Source organism: Triticum aestivum, chromosome 1A (assembly GCF_018294505.1).
Source record: "Triticum aestivum cultivar Chinese Spring chromosome 1A, IWGSC CS RefSeq v2.1, whole genome shotgun sequence".
Lineage (NCBI taxonomy): Eukaryota > Viridiplantae > Streptophyta > Magnoliopsida > Poales > Poaceae > Triticum > Triticum aestivum.
In genome coordinates this window covers 13796115-13809741 of record NC_057794.1, presented here as the reverse complement: position 1 = coordinate 13809741, position 13627 = coordinate 13796115, and the positions used below count along the sequence as shown (strand labels likewise).

At 44.8% G+C, this 13627-nt stretch overlaps 1 protein-coding gene across 2 annotated transcripts; it reads right to left on the bottom strand.

The window, feature by feature from the left end:
• Positions 1–688: 688 nt before the first annotated feature.
• LOC123186170 (probable serine/threonine-protein kinase WNK2) lies at positions 689–6738 on the bottom strand. Of its 2 annotated transcripts, none has more exons than XM_044597956.1 (9): positions 6449–6738; positions 6287–6324; positions 4140–4367; positions 3596–3831; positions 3364–3521; positions 2279–2459; positions 2112–2183; positions 1880–2020; positions 689–1792 (listed from the first exon to the last, which is right to left on the bottom strand). In XM_044597956.1, exons 1-9 carry the CDS (start codon positions 6524–6526, stop codon positions 1077–1079), a joined length of 1848 nt encoding a protein of 615 aa, XP_044453891.1. In that variant the 5' UTR covers positions 6527–6738; the 3' UTR covers positions 689–1076. The 2 variants fall into 2 exon arrangements, with proteins under 2 accessions (XP_044453891.1, XP_044453898.1); XM_044597963.1 differs by having other exon boundaries at positions 3608–3831; positions 6449–6737.
• Positions 6739–13627: the final 6889 nt, after the last annotated feature.

Genomic DNA, 13627 nt, shown 5'->3' with positions numbered 1-13627 from the left:
TGTGAAAATGGGGCAGTGATGGGTGGGGAGCATTTGACATCTTGGATTTGTTTCTTAGCCTGATGCATTGGATCCACAAAACAATCTCAAGATCAAAATGGTGCTGCATTTCCTCTGACTGAAAGTGACCAGCATTTGCCTCTGAAAGTGACCAACAGAAATATCATCTTGCTGGTGTTGGTGATGATGGCTGCATGGATGCATCCCCTGAACATGGTGACAGGGTGACATTGGAGGGTGGACAGTGTCACTGCCCACTGTAACACAGATCCGAATTCTGTGTGCAGCTGACTAGTTAACCAGCTGGGTTGGAGAGCCCTCAGGTTTGCAGCACCAGTACACAGATTCAGATGCAGGAGAGGAATTTGGGAAAGGGAAAAGGGGCAGGAAGGGGACACAGAGACCTGGGGCATGTGATGGAAGCTACTGGAAGCATGTGTTGCTGCTGCACACATAGAGATACTGCTCATCAATCATCATTGGGCACTCCAGATCTGCTGATGGGACGAGCGAGTCAGTGGAGAGCTCCACACTTGCACTTAACAAATGGATAAATGTGTGTCAGTGTGTATGTGTGTGTGCGTGATCATGGTCATAGAGATGGGTACATGAAATGTACACACACACACACACACACACACACAGATAGTACAGCTCTAAGGCTCTGGAAGAGCATGTGAGCCAGGCATGATGGGGAGGAATAATTGAACATTACGTTTGTGATGAATGCAGGTGAGCAACAGCTCAAACACCGTCATGTAGCTAAGAAAGTTGACAATACAAAAAGGGAGAAATGAAAAGAAAATATGCACTTCTTATGAACAATTTCTTTGGCATGATGGTGTCTGCATGGTTTGACTCGCTGAGCGCAGAAACCTTCCGTTGACTTCAAAAACCTCCAGACAACTTGCACTGGGAGCGAGTATCATACGTAATCCACAAGCACCTGCAGCGGCTTCTCCATTGAAAAAAGAAGAGGAAACGGCCAGGCCAATTTTGCACAACAATGATTCTAAGAAACTCCTTGGTGCTGCCGGTACCTAAAACAAGACGCCGCCAAGATGTACATAAAGGAGTCATAACTTCTTCTGATCTGCCTTCAAGCGGCACCTAGTTAAGGTTTCCTCGCGATGTTGCGCAGGCACCCCATTTAAGATCACCTCTAGGTCAGCCTTGTGTTTTCTTCGCAGCGCACTGAGCTCCTCTTTCTGATTGGCCAACAAATCTGCCAACTTTTCATTAAGATCTGCTGTGAGATAACCGCCGTCTGAAAGACGAGAACTAGTGCCAGCGGAAGCTCCTCCTGAGTTCCTGTTGACCGCATCCGGGTTCGACAAGTGCACTGATGATGACATTCGCTCACACATACCGTCTACATTATTGTTTTTCAATATCCCATTTGGCATATTATCATCAGTCTGTTGGTCCTCCACCGAGTGGGAGATTTCAATATCTCTTCTGGGTGAGTCTGACCAGTATTTCCGGCCAGAAGGAAGTTGCTCCTGTGTAAAACCATTGGTTGTTGCATCAACCTCGTTACGAAGCTCAGAAGTCTCACCGTTATCGGATTCTGAATTATCAGTCTCAGAATGAGCTCCTTCATCCCCTTGGTTGTCAACTGATTCATCAAACGCCCATTCAGGAATATGTGCCTGTATTTCAGCATCTATCATTTCTGCAATCGCAGTGACATCTTGGTCCGTGAGATCCAGCTGTACAACCATCTCCGTAGCAACGCTAATTGAAGTGTCAGCTTCAATATCAAACGGAAAATGGATGTTTTGGGCATGACCTGCACATTGCAATTGAAAATATGTATGAAGTGCAAGCACCAAACTAGCTATATAACGACAATTATAATCGGTCCCACCATAAGTACCTGTTGAATCGGCAATCCGCAGTTTCAAAAATATTGTATTTAGGTCCTTCCGCTGACTCTCAACGGTGATCATTCGACTACTCGCGGCATGTCGATCCCTATTGCTGTGTATATCACTTGGATGTGATCCCCCCGTGCTACCTGCATTCCACCATAAAATTGAAATATGAAAAGGAGGAAACCTCATCAATGAGTTTATGTTCGCATCACTGTGAGGTCACTGAGCTTATACCTGTTCGTCCCCTGGAGCCAACAGATGATGCTGTTCTGTAATTCGCACTTGGGTTCGAACTGCCACCAGCATCTGGTATGTTTATTGTAAGGTTACATGGGGAAGATAGCAATTTTACTAAATCATGCATCAGTAGTTTGAGATATGTCTCCAGTTTAGTCATTTACCTGATGCATTCGTATTTGACTGTACTGGATAGAAGATTCTTTCATCATCAACATCTAGGAGAAAAGGATCCACTAATAGTTCTTCTGCTGAGAGCCTTTGGGAAGCTTGGGCTATGCATTTCTCTATAAAGAATTTAACTTCAGGATCCTCAATCTTAGCCAGTGAACCAGGCCTTTCACCCTGTAATATAAGAATCAAGAGATTAAGGCAATCAGACACTAGCGTATTTGATAAGATATTCCACAGTAACAATCAGCCAGGAAGTGCCTACTGGGCTAGGACATATGTACATACCAAAAATAATGAAACAGACACTTATAAGTTATGGTAGAGCAGAGAAATTATCATTCCAAGACTCCTGCATCTACATCTTGCCAGTGTGCCTCTAACACAAATTATTACGTACTCTTACTCTTAGAAGTTAGATATTTTTAGTAGTAATATTTTGTCAGATCTAATCTGACAGATTGAATAAAAGCTTAAGTTGTATTGGCAGTTCAACAGTATAGCTTACAATCCTATGCAAACAGCGATGGATGGAAAAACAGATAGGAGGCCTATGCTTACAAATACATTGACTATCAAAATACTACACAACTGAAGAACCACACATCCCATATTAAATGATACTCCCTCTGGAAAGAAATATAAGACCTTTTAGATCACTCTACTTGTTCTTAAATTTTTTACCATTTTTATATTATCCAACACAATTCGTGCGACTACGCCAATAATTTAGAAGACAAATGATATTCTGCGAACATAACATTTCAAGACGCTGACGACTCTAAAAACATTTTGTTTTTACGCTTCTGAAAAAAAAATCAACCTTAAAAAATATAAGAGAAAAACATAGCTGTAACAGTTAGGAAATTATGATTGTTATGCCATTTGATGCTATGTGTATACTGAAATCAGAAAGAATGTTAGCATTGCCCAGATGATGAATTTGCAGCTATCAAGATAAATAGGTCAGTGCGAGCAGCAATAATCATGTAGCAACAGTACTTTTTATGTCACTTTATTGACTAAAATTATCAGGAAAATAAAAATGAAATATAACACAAAGCATAAGCAGACTAACATCAGAAACTTTCTTGTATATCTGTGCTGCATTGGAGCATTCACAATATGGGTACTCAAATGTAACAAGCTCCAGTAAACACATCCCAAATGCATAAATGTCTACAAGCTCATTATATTCTTCATCATAGAGTTCTGGCGCCATGAATTCCGGTGTGCCTATGAAAAGACAGAGACAACATTAGAAAGGCCCAACTACAAAATTCAGAAGAACAAACATAGATTTACGCAACTGAATCGGTTACCAATGATGCTATGAGCTGAGCGTGCATTGTCTAGGATGGTTGCTAATCCCAGGTCTCCAATCTTAACTTCACCCTGGTTTCCATTCACAAATATGTTATCGCATTTCAAATCTCTATGGATTATTGGTGGATCATGGCCGTGGAGGTACACTAGACCACTCAAGATTTGCCTTGACCATTTCTTCAAAGCTCTAATGTCTACCTTCTTGTGCTTAATGCGGTACCTAAAAAGATAAGGCAGTGTGAAAAATATTCAGTGACAGCTTATGCATATGGAAAGACGTAAGGTATATGATATATCCGGCATGTTGATTTAGTTTCTGCGAATACTGCTTCCTTATTGGCGCGACCATGCTAGAATCAAATATGTGTTTGGGAACACGTAATAGACTAATTTTTTATTTATGTCCTAATAATGACATATATATCTAGATGATGACAGTAGTGTTAAAGAAGGTGGCATCAGCAACTAATTACACGTGTTCAACTTTATTAAAAAGCTGCAGCCAAGAGGGAGCATGAGAGCACGGACTGGCGCAATGTTCCTGATGTGAAGACTTCTGTGATGAAGTTTATGTTGTTGTTTTTCTTGTCGAGCCATGAATTGTAGAACTTGATTATGTTCTTGTGCTTGAGCGTCTTAAGCAACCGCACTTCTGATCTCAGCCTCTCCAAATCATCATTGTTCCGTAATATATCACCCACTTTGATTTGGTTCCAGGCAACTTCTAGCCCTTCCAGTTGATCAAAAGCCTTGTAGCTATCGACAGAATCTGAATTAAGGATTCCAAATCCATAGAAAGATCTGTAATAAAATTAGAAAGTAGAAGTTGCCAAAGGTACATGATTAAGATAGAACATTTTAATGGGGCTAGTATATTCTGGTTCTGGACATAGCGTGCAAGTTGAAACATCTAAAATACTTGTTTTGCTTTTGCATGAGGATTGCACAACGTGCAACCAAATGAACTGCTCACTTGAAAACTACTTAACCTTGACAACAACAGAAATATGCAGTGAAAAAAAAATCTGGTTATACAGGTATGTCGACAGTTACCATTAGAAACAGGATTGAAGTATAGCTGAAAACTTGCACTAAAATGGCATTATTTACTTTTGAGCATCCCAATTTCTCAAAGAGTGGCAACAGCTACGCATATACACTCATAAACCTTCCACACAAGCAACAACGCAGCCAAGTAATGAAAGCTCGAATTCAGTCAAAATTAGGCATATATAATTGACATATCATTCCTGAAGGACAAGCAGCAAGTGTATGCCAACCAGTGCGCAGCAGGAAACGGAAACTTTGAAATGACAAATGCATCCAAAAGTTGCAGCTGGGTCGTGTGCAGACTGTATGGCGCAGAGGCTGGGACATTATTCTTTCTTACTAAAAAAGGGAATCACAGCAGGTGAATGGCAGCTAAAAGCCCAATCAAACGAAAAAAGAAAGGACAGGTTCTCTACAGAGGAACCGAAATAAATACCAAAACTACAGCAGAAATCAACGCATCACTAGGCATATGAGACCATTGCAGATTGGAAAAAAGCATGCGTGTACTTTGTGAAAATTGAATCTTGACCAAGCAGGACAAGTCAAACAACCCAGACAGAAAAGAGTAGTAAATATGAGAAAAAACGACAAGCAATCACAGCAGGTTAATGCCAGCTAAATTCACATTTACGCGAAGAAGAAGAAATGGCAGGTTTCCACAGAGGATAGATAGCATTCACCCCCGAGCCACTAAATAGCAGGCATAAATACCAACGTTAAGCAGAATTCAACACATCATAAGGCATATGGGGAGGTTTCAAATGGCAAAAGCCTGCGTGGACTGAGTAAAAATCGAGACTTAACAGGGTACACGACTAAGACAGAAAATTTCAACAGGGTTAGTATGCTCTGGTACTGGGCACTAGCGCTTAAGTCGAAAACACTATGTTGACAGTTGACGCGCTAACATGAAAACTATAAAACCTTAGACAGCAGCAGTAATTATGCAATGATAAGATGTGGTTGCACAAGGTATGTCGAGGATTCAAGTATAACTCAAAACATGCACTAGAACGGCACGATCTACTTTCAAGCATCTCGATTTCTCAAAGAGTGGCGACAGCTACGGGCATGAAGTCAGCAGACCTCCCACAGGAGTGGCAAGCAGCCAAGCAATAAAAGCGGCTAACCATCCCCCCAATCACTGGTTGAATTCGGTCAAAATTAGGCATATATGCTTGTCATATCGTTCATAGAAGGGCGGCAACTACTGTATATATGCCAGCCAATGCACAGCAGGAAATGGTAACTTTCAGACGACAACAAATGCATCCAGGAACCACAGCTGGGTCGTGTGCGCTGCAGAGGCCGGGCGATTATTCTTCGATTATATAATCTATAAAAAGTCCAGCAATAACAGCAGGTCAATGACAGCTAGACTCCCATTGAACTGAAGAAGAAATAACGGGTTTTCTAGCACTCAAACGTCCTGAAATACTCGGCATAAATGCCGAAAGTTGAGCAGATATGGCATACGGCACCGTTTCAAACAGCGAAAGGGTCAGTGGACCGGGTAAAAAAACCGAATCTTGGCCAATCAGGAGGGGTCAAAGGACCCCGGAAACGAATCGAACGGGCACCGGCGCGTCAATGGCCGGAGGGGCTCGCCGTGGAAAGGATACACCGTCTTGAACGCGCCCTTGCCGAGAACCTCCGTGTACTGCATCAAAGAAAAGAAAACAGGGGACGCCGCCGGCCGCCGCATCAGCAGGTGTTGAGGTAGAGGGGGAGGAGGGGGAGAGGGGATGAAGAGGTCGGGTGAATGGTGGAGGTCGGATCGTTACCCGTCCGTAGCGGCCGGTGGGGTCGATCTCGGCGAACTCCGGCTCGGCGTCCGTCTCCGGCGGCGGCGTGGGAGGCATGTCCCCGTCGATCCGCGGTTGGGGGCTGGTTGTTGGGGCGGCGAGGGGCGGGGCGGGTGTTAATTGGGATCACAGGAGTGTCGCGGCGGGAGCAGGCTTTGTGGCGGCCATGGCGGCTGAGTCACGGCGATCTGAACGACCCTGAGAGAGGAGAAGAGAGCTGACAGAAATGGTGGTGGTGGTCGGAGTGATGGGGAACTCTCTCTCTCTCTGGGCGTGGCGTGGGCTTGGCCGGAAGTCGAGATTTATTTTTTGTTCGTCCGAGGCTGAAAAGCCTGCTCGCTTTTAGCCCACTTACGTTTCTTTTTGTTCGAGTAACTTTTAGCCCACTTACGTATGAGGCCACAGGGTCCTGTCGAGGCCGTGTAGAAGACGACAGAACGATTTTTTCTGCCCAACGCTGAGAAAACGATTTTCTCTGCCCCTTGAAGAAGTCCATGTTACTTTTCTATCCTTGGAGTTTCACGTTTCTAACTTAAAAAAAAAAAGTTTCACGTTTCTGACCGGATTTACTTCATACAAGAGGATTCTTTTTCATTTTACTCCATTTAATATATACATTTTTGTTTTCTTATTTATGTTGATTTATTTCGGGTCCTGGCGAGATAGCCCACATATCAGTGCATATATTTGTTTATAAACTGGACAGGCAACCTGCGACACATAGGATAGAGATAAAAGCATTATCGAAGGCTCATTCATCGGAAATCAAAATCATATAGACAGGAAAACGGAAACGAATTTATTATTACATCGAATCAATAGAAAAAAAAAGATCTTTTCTCTGATTCGAATCCCGTCCTCCTTCAAATAGAATATCTCTGACTTCCCTATAATAACTGCAGTGATTTTATTCATATGGCGTCCCGGGTCACTAATGCAGAAAAACCAAAAGCCAGATATAGTGATGGCACCGGAAAAGTGTGTATGGGTGCTAATACTTTTTTGGAACACGGTACAGACGTAGACACTCGTACATACACACATGCACTCACCCAACACGCACGCACACCATATTCTATGAGCACCTTCGAAAGACTGAGCCGGCACATCATCTTGAGATTGATGAAGTTGCCTCGGACGCTTGTATATGTAACCATGTACTCCTTTTCTCCCTTTTCCATATCACATTACGCAACCAATCTAATTTTTATGACTTTCCAATTAGATGAAAAAAACGTTTCTTTCTTCCGGTGGGAGAAAAGAAAGGCAATCTATATCTTGCCTACTGCGACCAGCCTTCCGGCGCCTCTCATCTGTTAACGACCTCTTGATCGTATGCGGATCTGCGTAGCTATAGGGTCCGGGAAATAGTAGCTTATTTCGGCCACTCTACATTTTGGCTCACGTGGCAGTGAATAAAAGTAGTCTAGATCTTCCTTCAACGTGGCGCTCTGCTCTCTGATCGATGATGGGTCTAGTTGTTGGTTTGTTCAAGTGTGGATGGTGTGGCGGCGACATCCTTATAATGGACTTGTATCCTCATTGTTCAAGTGTTGGGGAGACATGAGGACCAAAAACAACGCAATCGTGCAAAGCGCACCAAGATCCTCATTGTCAACAAAAAGTGCAACTGCACTAACCAGTATTTAGAATATGTTTCTTTTGCGTGTCCGTATTTAGGATATGTTAACACATGAAAAGAAATGAGTTCAAAGTTCGTTCATTAAAAAAAATCCCGGGACATTTGAGATTTTCTAGAAATTGGTTATTTCGGACCCAACAAAAGAAATGGAATTGAGAAAACAAAGTCGCCGTGTGGGATCAGTTGTGGGGTGTGTGCGCTATTAGCTAGGTCGCGGGTCCACCTGTATGTGGGTTGAGATTCTTCCACGGTCAAGCTGTAACGGTTTTCTTTCAATTCTTCGAGATTAACCGGGCAACTTTCTTTTTTTTAATTAATGGATGAGACGAAACTTTTGTCTCCTTAGAAAAACAACACGAATAGCATTTATGTCTGTGTAAAGTGTAAGCTGGTACTATCCCTGTCCTAATTTATTAGTCCCTTCTGTACTAGCTCAACTAGTTGGGGGTGTGGATGTACAATAACACATGGGTTCAAATCCTCACCGAGACGAATTTAGATTCATATTTATTTTTTAGGACCAGACTTTCCTGGTACTCACGCATTTATTAAGGACTAGACTCGATGCATAACTGAGATTAAAAATCTTAATACTCATACTTAAAAGGCCGTATGCATCCCTAGTTGGTGTAAAGGCCGGGGAAGTGAATTTTTCCCCCATTTTTAGGAGATCCCGATCTCGTCTGCCTCCACCTCCCCTCCAGATCCCGATCTCCTCCGCCTCCCATCTGCCTCCCCTCCCGCCGGCGCCGGATCCTAGCTGGGCAAAGACCGTGCGGGGGATGATGGCGGCAGCGGGGCGTCTCTCCGTCGCGGCTTGGAGGCGTGGCTATGGCGGTGGATCTTGAGCGGGTGCCTCGGGACGACGTGTGCGTTGCCATAACGCCGGTCATGCAGCGATGTGATCTCCTCTACCTTTGGTTGTCTTCATGGTCGGTCCAAAGGGATCTGGCCGGTGGGTGTTGCCTCGTTATGGCTTCCCGGCGACGGATCAACTGGAGGAGGAGATGGTGGCCTAGCTGCTGAAGTGGGTGAGGATGCCACCATCGTCGGTGGAGCCCGTGGGTGTCGTGTTCCTTGTTGGAGGTGATGGTGGGGTGTCCCTCGTTTTCGGGGGAAACCTCAGATCTGGAGGAGGCTACCATTGACGGCTGTGTCCATGGGTGTCATAGCGCTCGTTGGAGGTCACTAGTAGAAAAAGGGCCTTCAGTCCCGGTTCATAAGGGCCTTTAGTCCCGGTTCTGGAACCGGGACTAAAATGTCGGTACTAATGCCTCTCCCTTTAGTCCCGGTTCAATCCAGAACCGGGACTAAAGGGCGCGACCACGTGGAGCTACCAACCGGGACTAAAGGAAATTTTATGATTTTTTAAAAAAAAATATTTTTTTTTATTTTCAAATTTCTGAATCCTCTAGTCTGTAATCACCACCCCTCATCACTTCTCAATTTATCCTCTAATCACCCCCTCATCATTCCAAATCATCTAACTTCCCGAACGGTCACCCATCCTCCCCACTCCCCCAGCCTGAGCACGCTTAACTTCCGGGTTCTATTCTCCCTCGCTCCAAGTCTGCACTTGTTGTTTTCCTGACAATACTAAGATGTCAATCCTATTAACCTTCAGGAATTTTGCTTGAGCATGAAGTGACACATTTCATAGTTTTATTTTGAAACTATTGTTTTAAAAAACAATAATTATTTAGTAACACTAATATTTTTTGAATAATTAGTTTGACCATTCTTTGACCACAGTTTGACCAGATTTGACCAAAATTGAAATAACTGAAATAATTATTTAGTAACACTAATATTCTAGAATAATTAGTTTGACCATTGTTTGACCACAGTTTGCCCACTGTTTGGATTTTTTTCACTCTAGATCTTAAAAGCCCTGTAACTTTTTTCTATTAGGTTTTTGAGAATTTCGAAAATGTTTAACGGGGTTCCCCTAGTTAAATTTGGATGTAACTTTTCGAGTAGATGATTTTTCATATAAAAAACTTTTTCATCCGAGTTAGTATGCAAAAGTTATGCCCATTTTTACAAATTTCAGAGAGATTTTGCAAATAAAGTCAAAATTCACATTTGCAAATTTTCCCAACAACTAGACCACATATCACATGGAAAACTTATTTTCTTTTATTTTTTGACATTTCCATCATTTTCTTTTATTTTTTTAAAAACTGAAAAGGCGATCCACGTGGGGGGGGTAGAGTTTGAAAATGGGACCTTTAGTACCGGTTCGTGGCACGAACCGGGACTAAAGGTCTCATCCCCATTAGTCCTGGTTCGTGCCTCAAACCGGGACTAAAGGTCTAATCTTTAGTCCCGGTTTGACGCACGAACCGGGACCAATGGTTGTGGGCCAGAAGCGAGGCCCATTGGTCCCGGTTCATCCCACCAACCGGGACCAAAAGGTCCAGATGAACCGGGACCAATGGCCCACGTGGCCCGGCCGGCCCCCTGGGCTCACGAACCGGGACCAATGCCCCCATTGGTCCCGGTTCTGGACTGAACCGGGACTAATGGGGTTACCCGGCCTGGACCAAAGCCCCCTTTTCATCCGAGTTAGTATGCAAAAGTTATGCCCATTTTTACAAATTTCAGAGAGATTTTGCAAATAAAGTCAAAATTCACATTTGCAAATTTTCCCAACAACTAGACCACATATCACATGGGAAACTTATTTTCTTTTATTTTTTTGACATTTCCATCATTTTCTTTTATTTTTTTTAAAACTGAAAAGGCGATCCACCGGGGGGGGTAGAGTTTGAAAATGGGACCTTTAGTACCGGTTCGTGGCACGAACCGGGACTAAAGGTCTCATCTCCATTAGTCCCGGTTCGTGCCTCAAACCGGGACTAAAGGTCTAATCTTTAGTCCCGGTTTGAGGCACGAACCGGGACCAATGGTTGTGGGCCAAGAGCGAGGCCCATTGGTCCCGGTTCATCCCACCAACCGGGACCAAAAGGTCCAGATGAACCGGGACCAATGGCCCACGTGGCCCGGCCGGCCCCCTGGGCTCACGAACCGGGACCAATGCCCCCATTGGTCCCGGTTCTGGACTGAACCGGGACTAATGGGGTTACCCGGCCTGGACCAAAGCCCCCTTTTCTACTAGTGGGTATTGAGGGGCCTCCCGGATCAGATGATGGCGACGTCTTCATCGTCACCCCCATGGAGGCATCATCTTTGGAGACATTCATTGGCTAGACGGACATGTGGACGGCTTAGTGGTTGGGTCGGTAGTTGGTGGAGCGGTGCTTCATCCTACACATCGATGGCGGCGGATCTCGACGGCGTGGCGCAGTGGATGTTGGGGAACGTAGTAATTTCAAAAAAATTCCTACGCACACGCAAGATCATGGTGATGTATAGCAACGAGAGGGGAGAGTGTTGTCTACGTACCCTCGTAGACCGAAACGGAAGCGTTGACACAACATGGAGGAAGTAGTCGTACGTCTTCCCGATCCGACCGATCCAAGTACCATTACTCCGGCACCTCCAAGTTCTTGGCACACGTACAGCTCGATGACGCTCCCCGGGCTCCGATCCAGCAAAGCTTCGGGGATGAGTTCCATCAGCACGACGGCGTGGTGACGATTATGATGTTCTACCGACGCAGGGCTTCGCCTAAGCACTGCAACGATATGATCGAGGTGGAATATGGTGGCAGGGGGCACCGCACACGGCTAAGGAACGATCACGAGGATTAACTTGTGTGTCTAGGGGTGCCCCCCTGCCCCCGTATATAAAGGAGCAAGGGGGAGGTCGGCCGGCCCTATGGGGTGCGCCAAGGGAGGGGGGAGTCCTTCTCCTAGTGGGAGTAGGACTCCCCTTTCCTAGTCCAACTAGGAAAAGAGAGGGGGAAGGAAAGAGAGGGAGCGGGAGAGGGAAAGGGGGACTGCGCCCCCCCCCCCTCCTAGTCCAATTCGGACTCCCCATGGGGGGGGGGGACGCCACCTCCTAGGCTGCAGCCCTCTCTCTCCCCTCAGGTCCACTAAGGCCCAATACTTCTCCGGGGGGTTCCGGTAACCCCTCCGGCACTCCGGTTTTCTCCGAAATCACCCGGAACAATTCCGGTGTCCGAATATAGCCGTCCAATATATCAATCTTTATGTCTCGACCATTTCGAGACTCCTCGTCATGTCCGTGATCACATCCGGGACTCCGAACAAACTTCGGTATATCAAAAATGCATAAACTCATAATAACTGTCATCGTAACTTTAAGCGTGCGGACCCTACGGTTCGAGAACAATGTAGACATGACCGAGACACGTCTCTGGTCAATAACCAATAGCGGGACCTGGATGCCCATATTGGCTCCTACATATTCTACGAAGATCTTTATCGGTCAGACCGCATAACAACATACGTTGTTCCCTTTGTCATCGGTATGTTACTTGCCCGAGATTCGATCGTCGGTATCCAATACCTAGTTCAATCTCGTTACCGGCAAGTCTCTTTACTCGTTCCGTAATACATCATCTCACAACTAACATATTAATTGTAATGCTTGCAAGGCTTATGTGATGTGCATTACCGAGAGGGCCCAGAGATACCTCTCCGACAATTGAAGTGACAAATCCTAATCTCGAAATACGCCAACCCAACATGTACCTTTGGAGACATCTGTAGAGCTCCTTTATAATCACCCAGTTACGTTGTGACGTTTGGTAGCACACAAAGTATTCCTCCGGCAAACGGGAGTTGCATAATCTCATAGTCATAGAAACATGTATAAGTCATGAAGAAAGCAATAGCAACATACTAAATGATCGGGTGCTAAGCTAATGGAATGGGTCATGTCAATCAGATCATTCATCTAATGATGTGATCCCGTTAATCAAATAACAACTCTTTGTCCATGGTTAGGAAACACAACCATCTTTGATTAACGAGCTAGTCAAGTAGAGACATACTAGTGACACTCTGTTTGTCTATGTATTCACACATGTATTATGTTTCCGGTTAATACAATTCTAGCATGAATAATAAACATTTATCATGAAATAAGGAAATAAATAATAACTTTATTATTGCCTCTAGGGCATATTTCCTTCAGTGGAGGCTCGGCGTCCGATGGGTGACGATGGGCTCGCGCAGGAGGGTGATGCTGTCTGATGTCGTGGTGGCGTCGATGGCAGAGAGGCCTGGCAAGGTCGATGTGTCAGTATCTGATCTGAGGATGGATCGATGGATGAAGGAGGTGACGGCCTTGCAGCGTGCGCATGTGGTGCCCACTGAAAGTGTGTCGAACTGGTTTGTAACCCAGTCAAGGTATTGTGGCTTGGATGGGGTATCTGACATTTAATGTTAGGTGTTGGTACAATACCTGTTTGGTATTAGACTCGGATATTCGGCAGCCTTTCATCACGGGGATAGGAGTAGCGACAGGTGTTGTCAAGATGATGGCTTCAGGCTTACTGATGTATTACTTTGTAAAGACTTTGTGAATAATTAATAAAATAATTGCATGCATCGTCCAAATGCAGAGGCGGAGGTACATCCTCC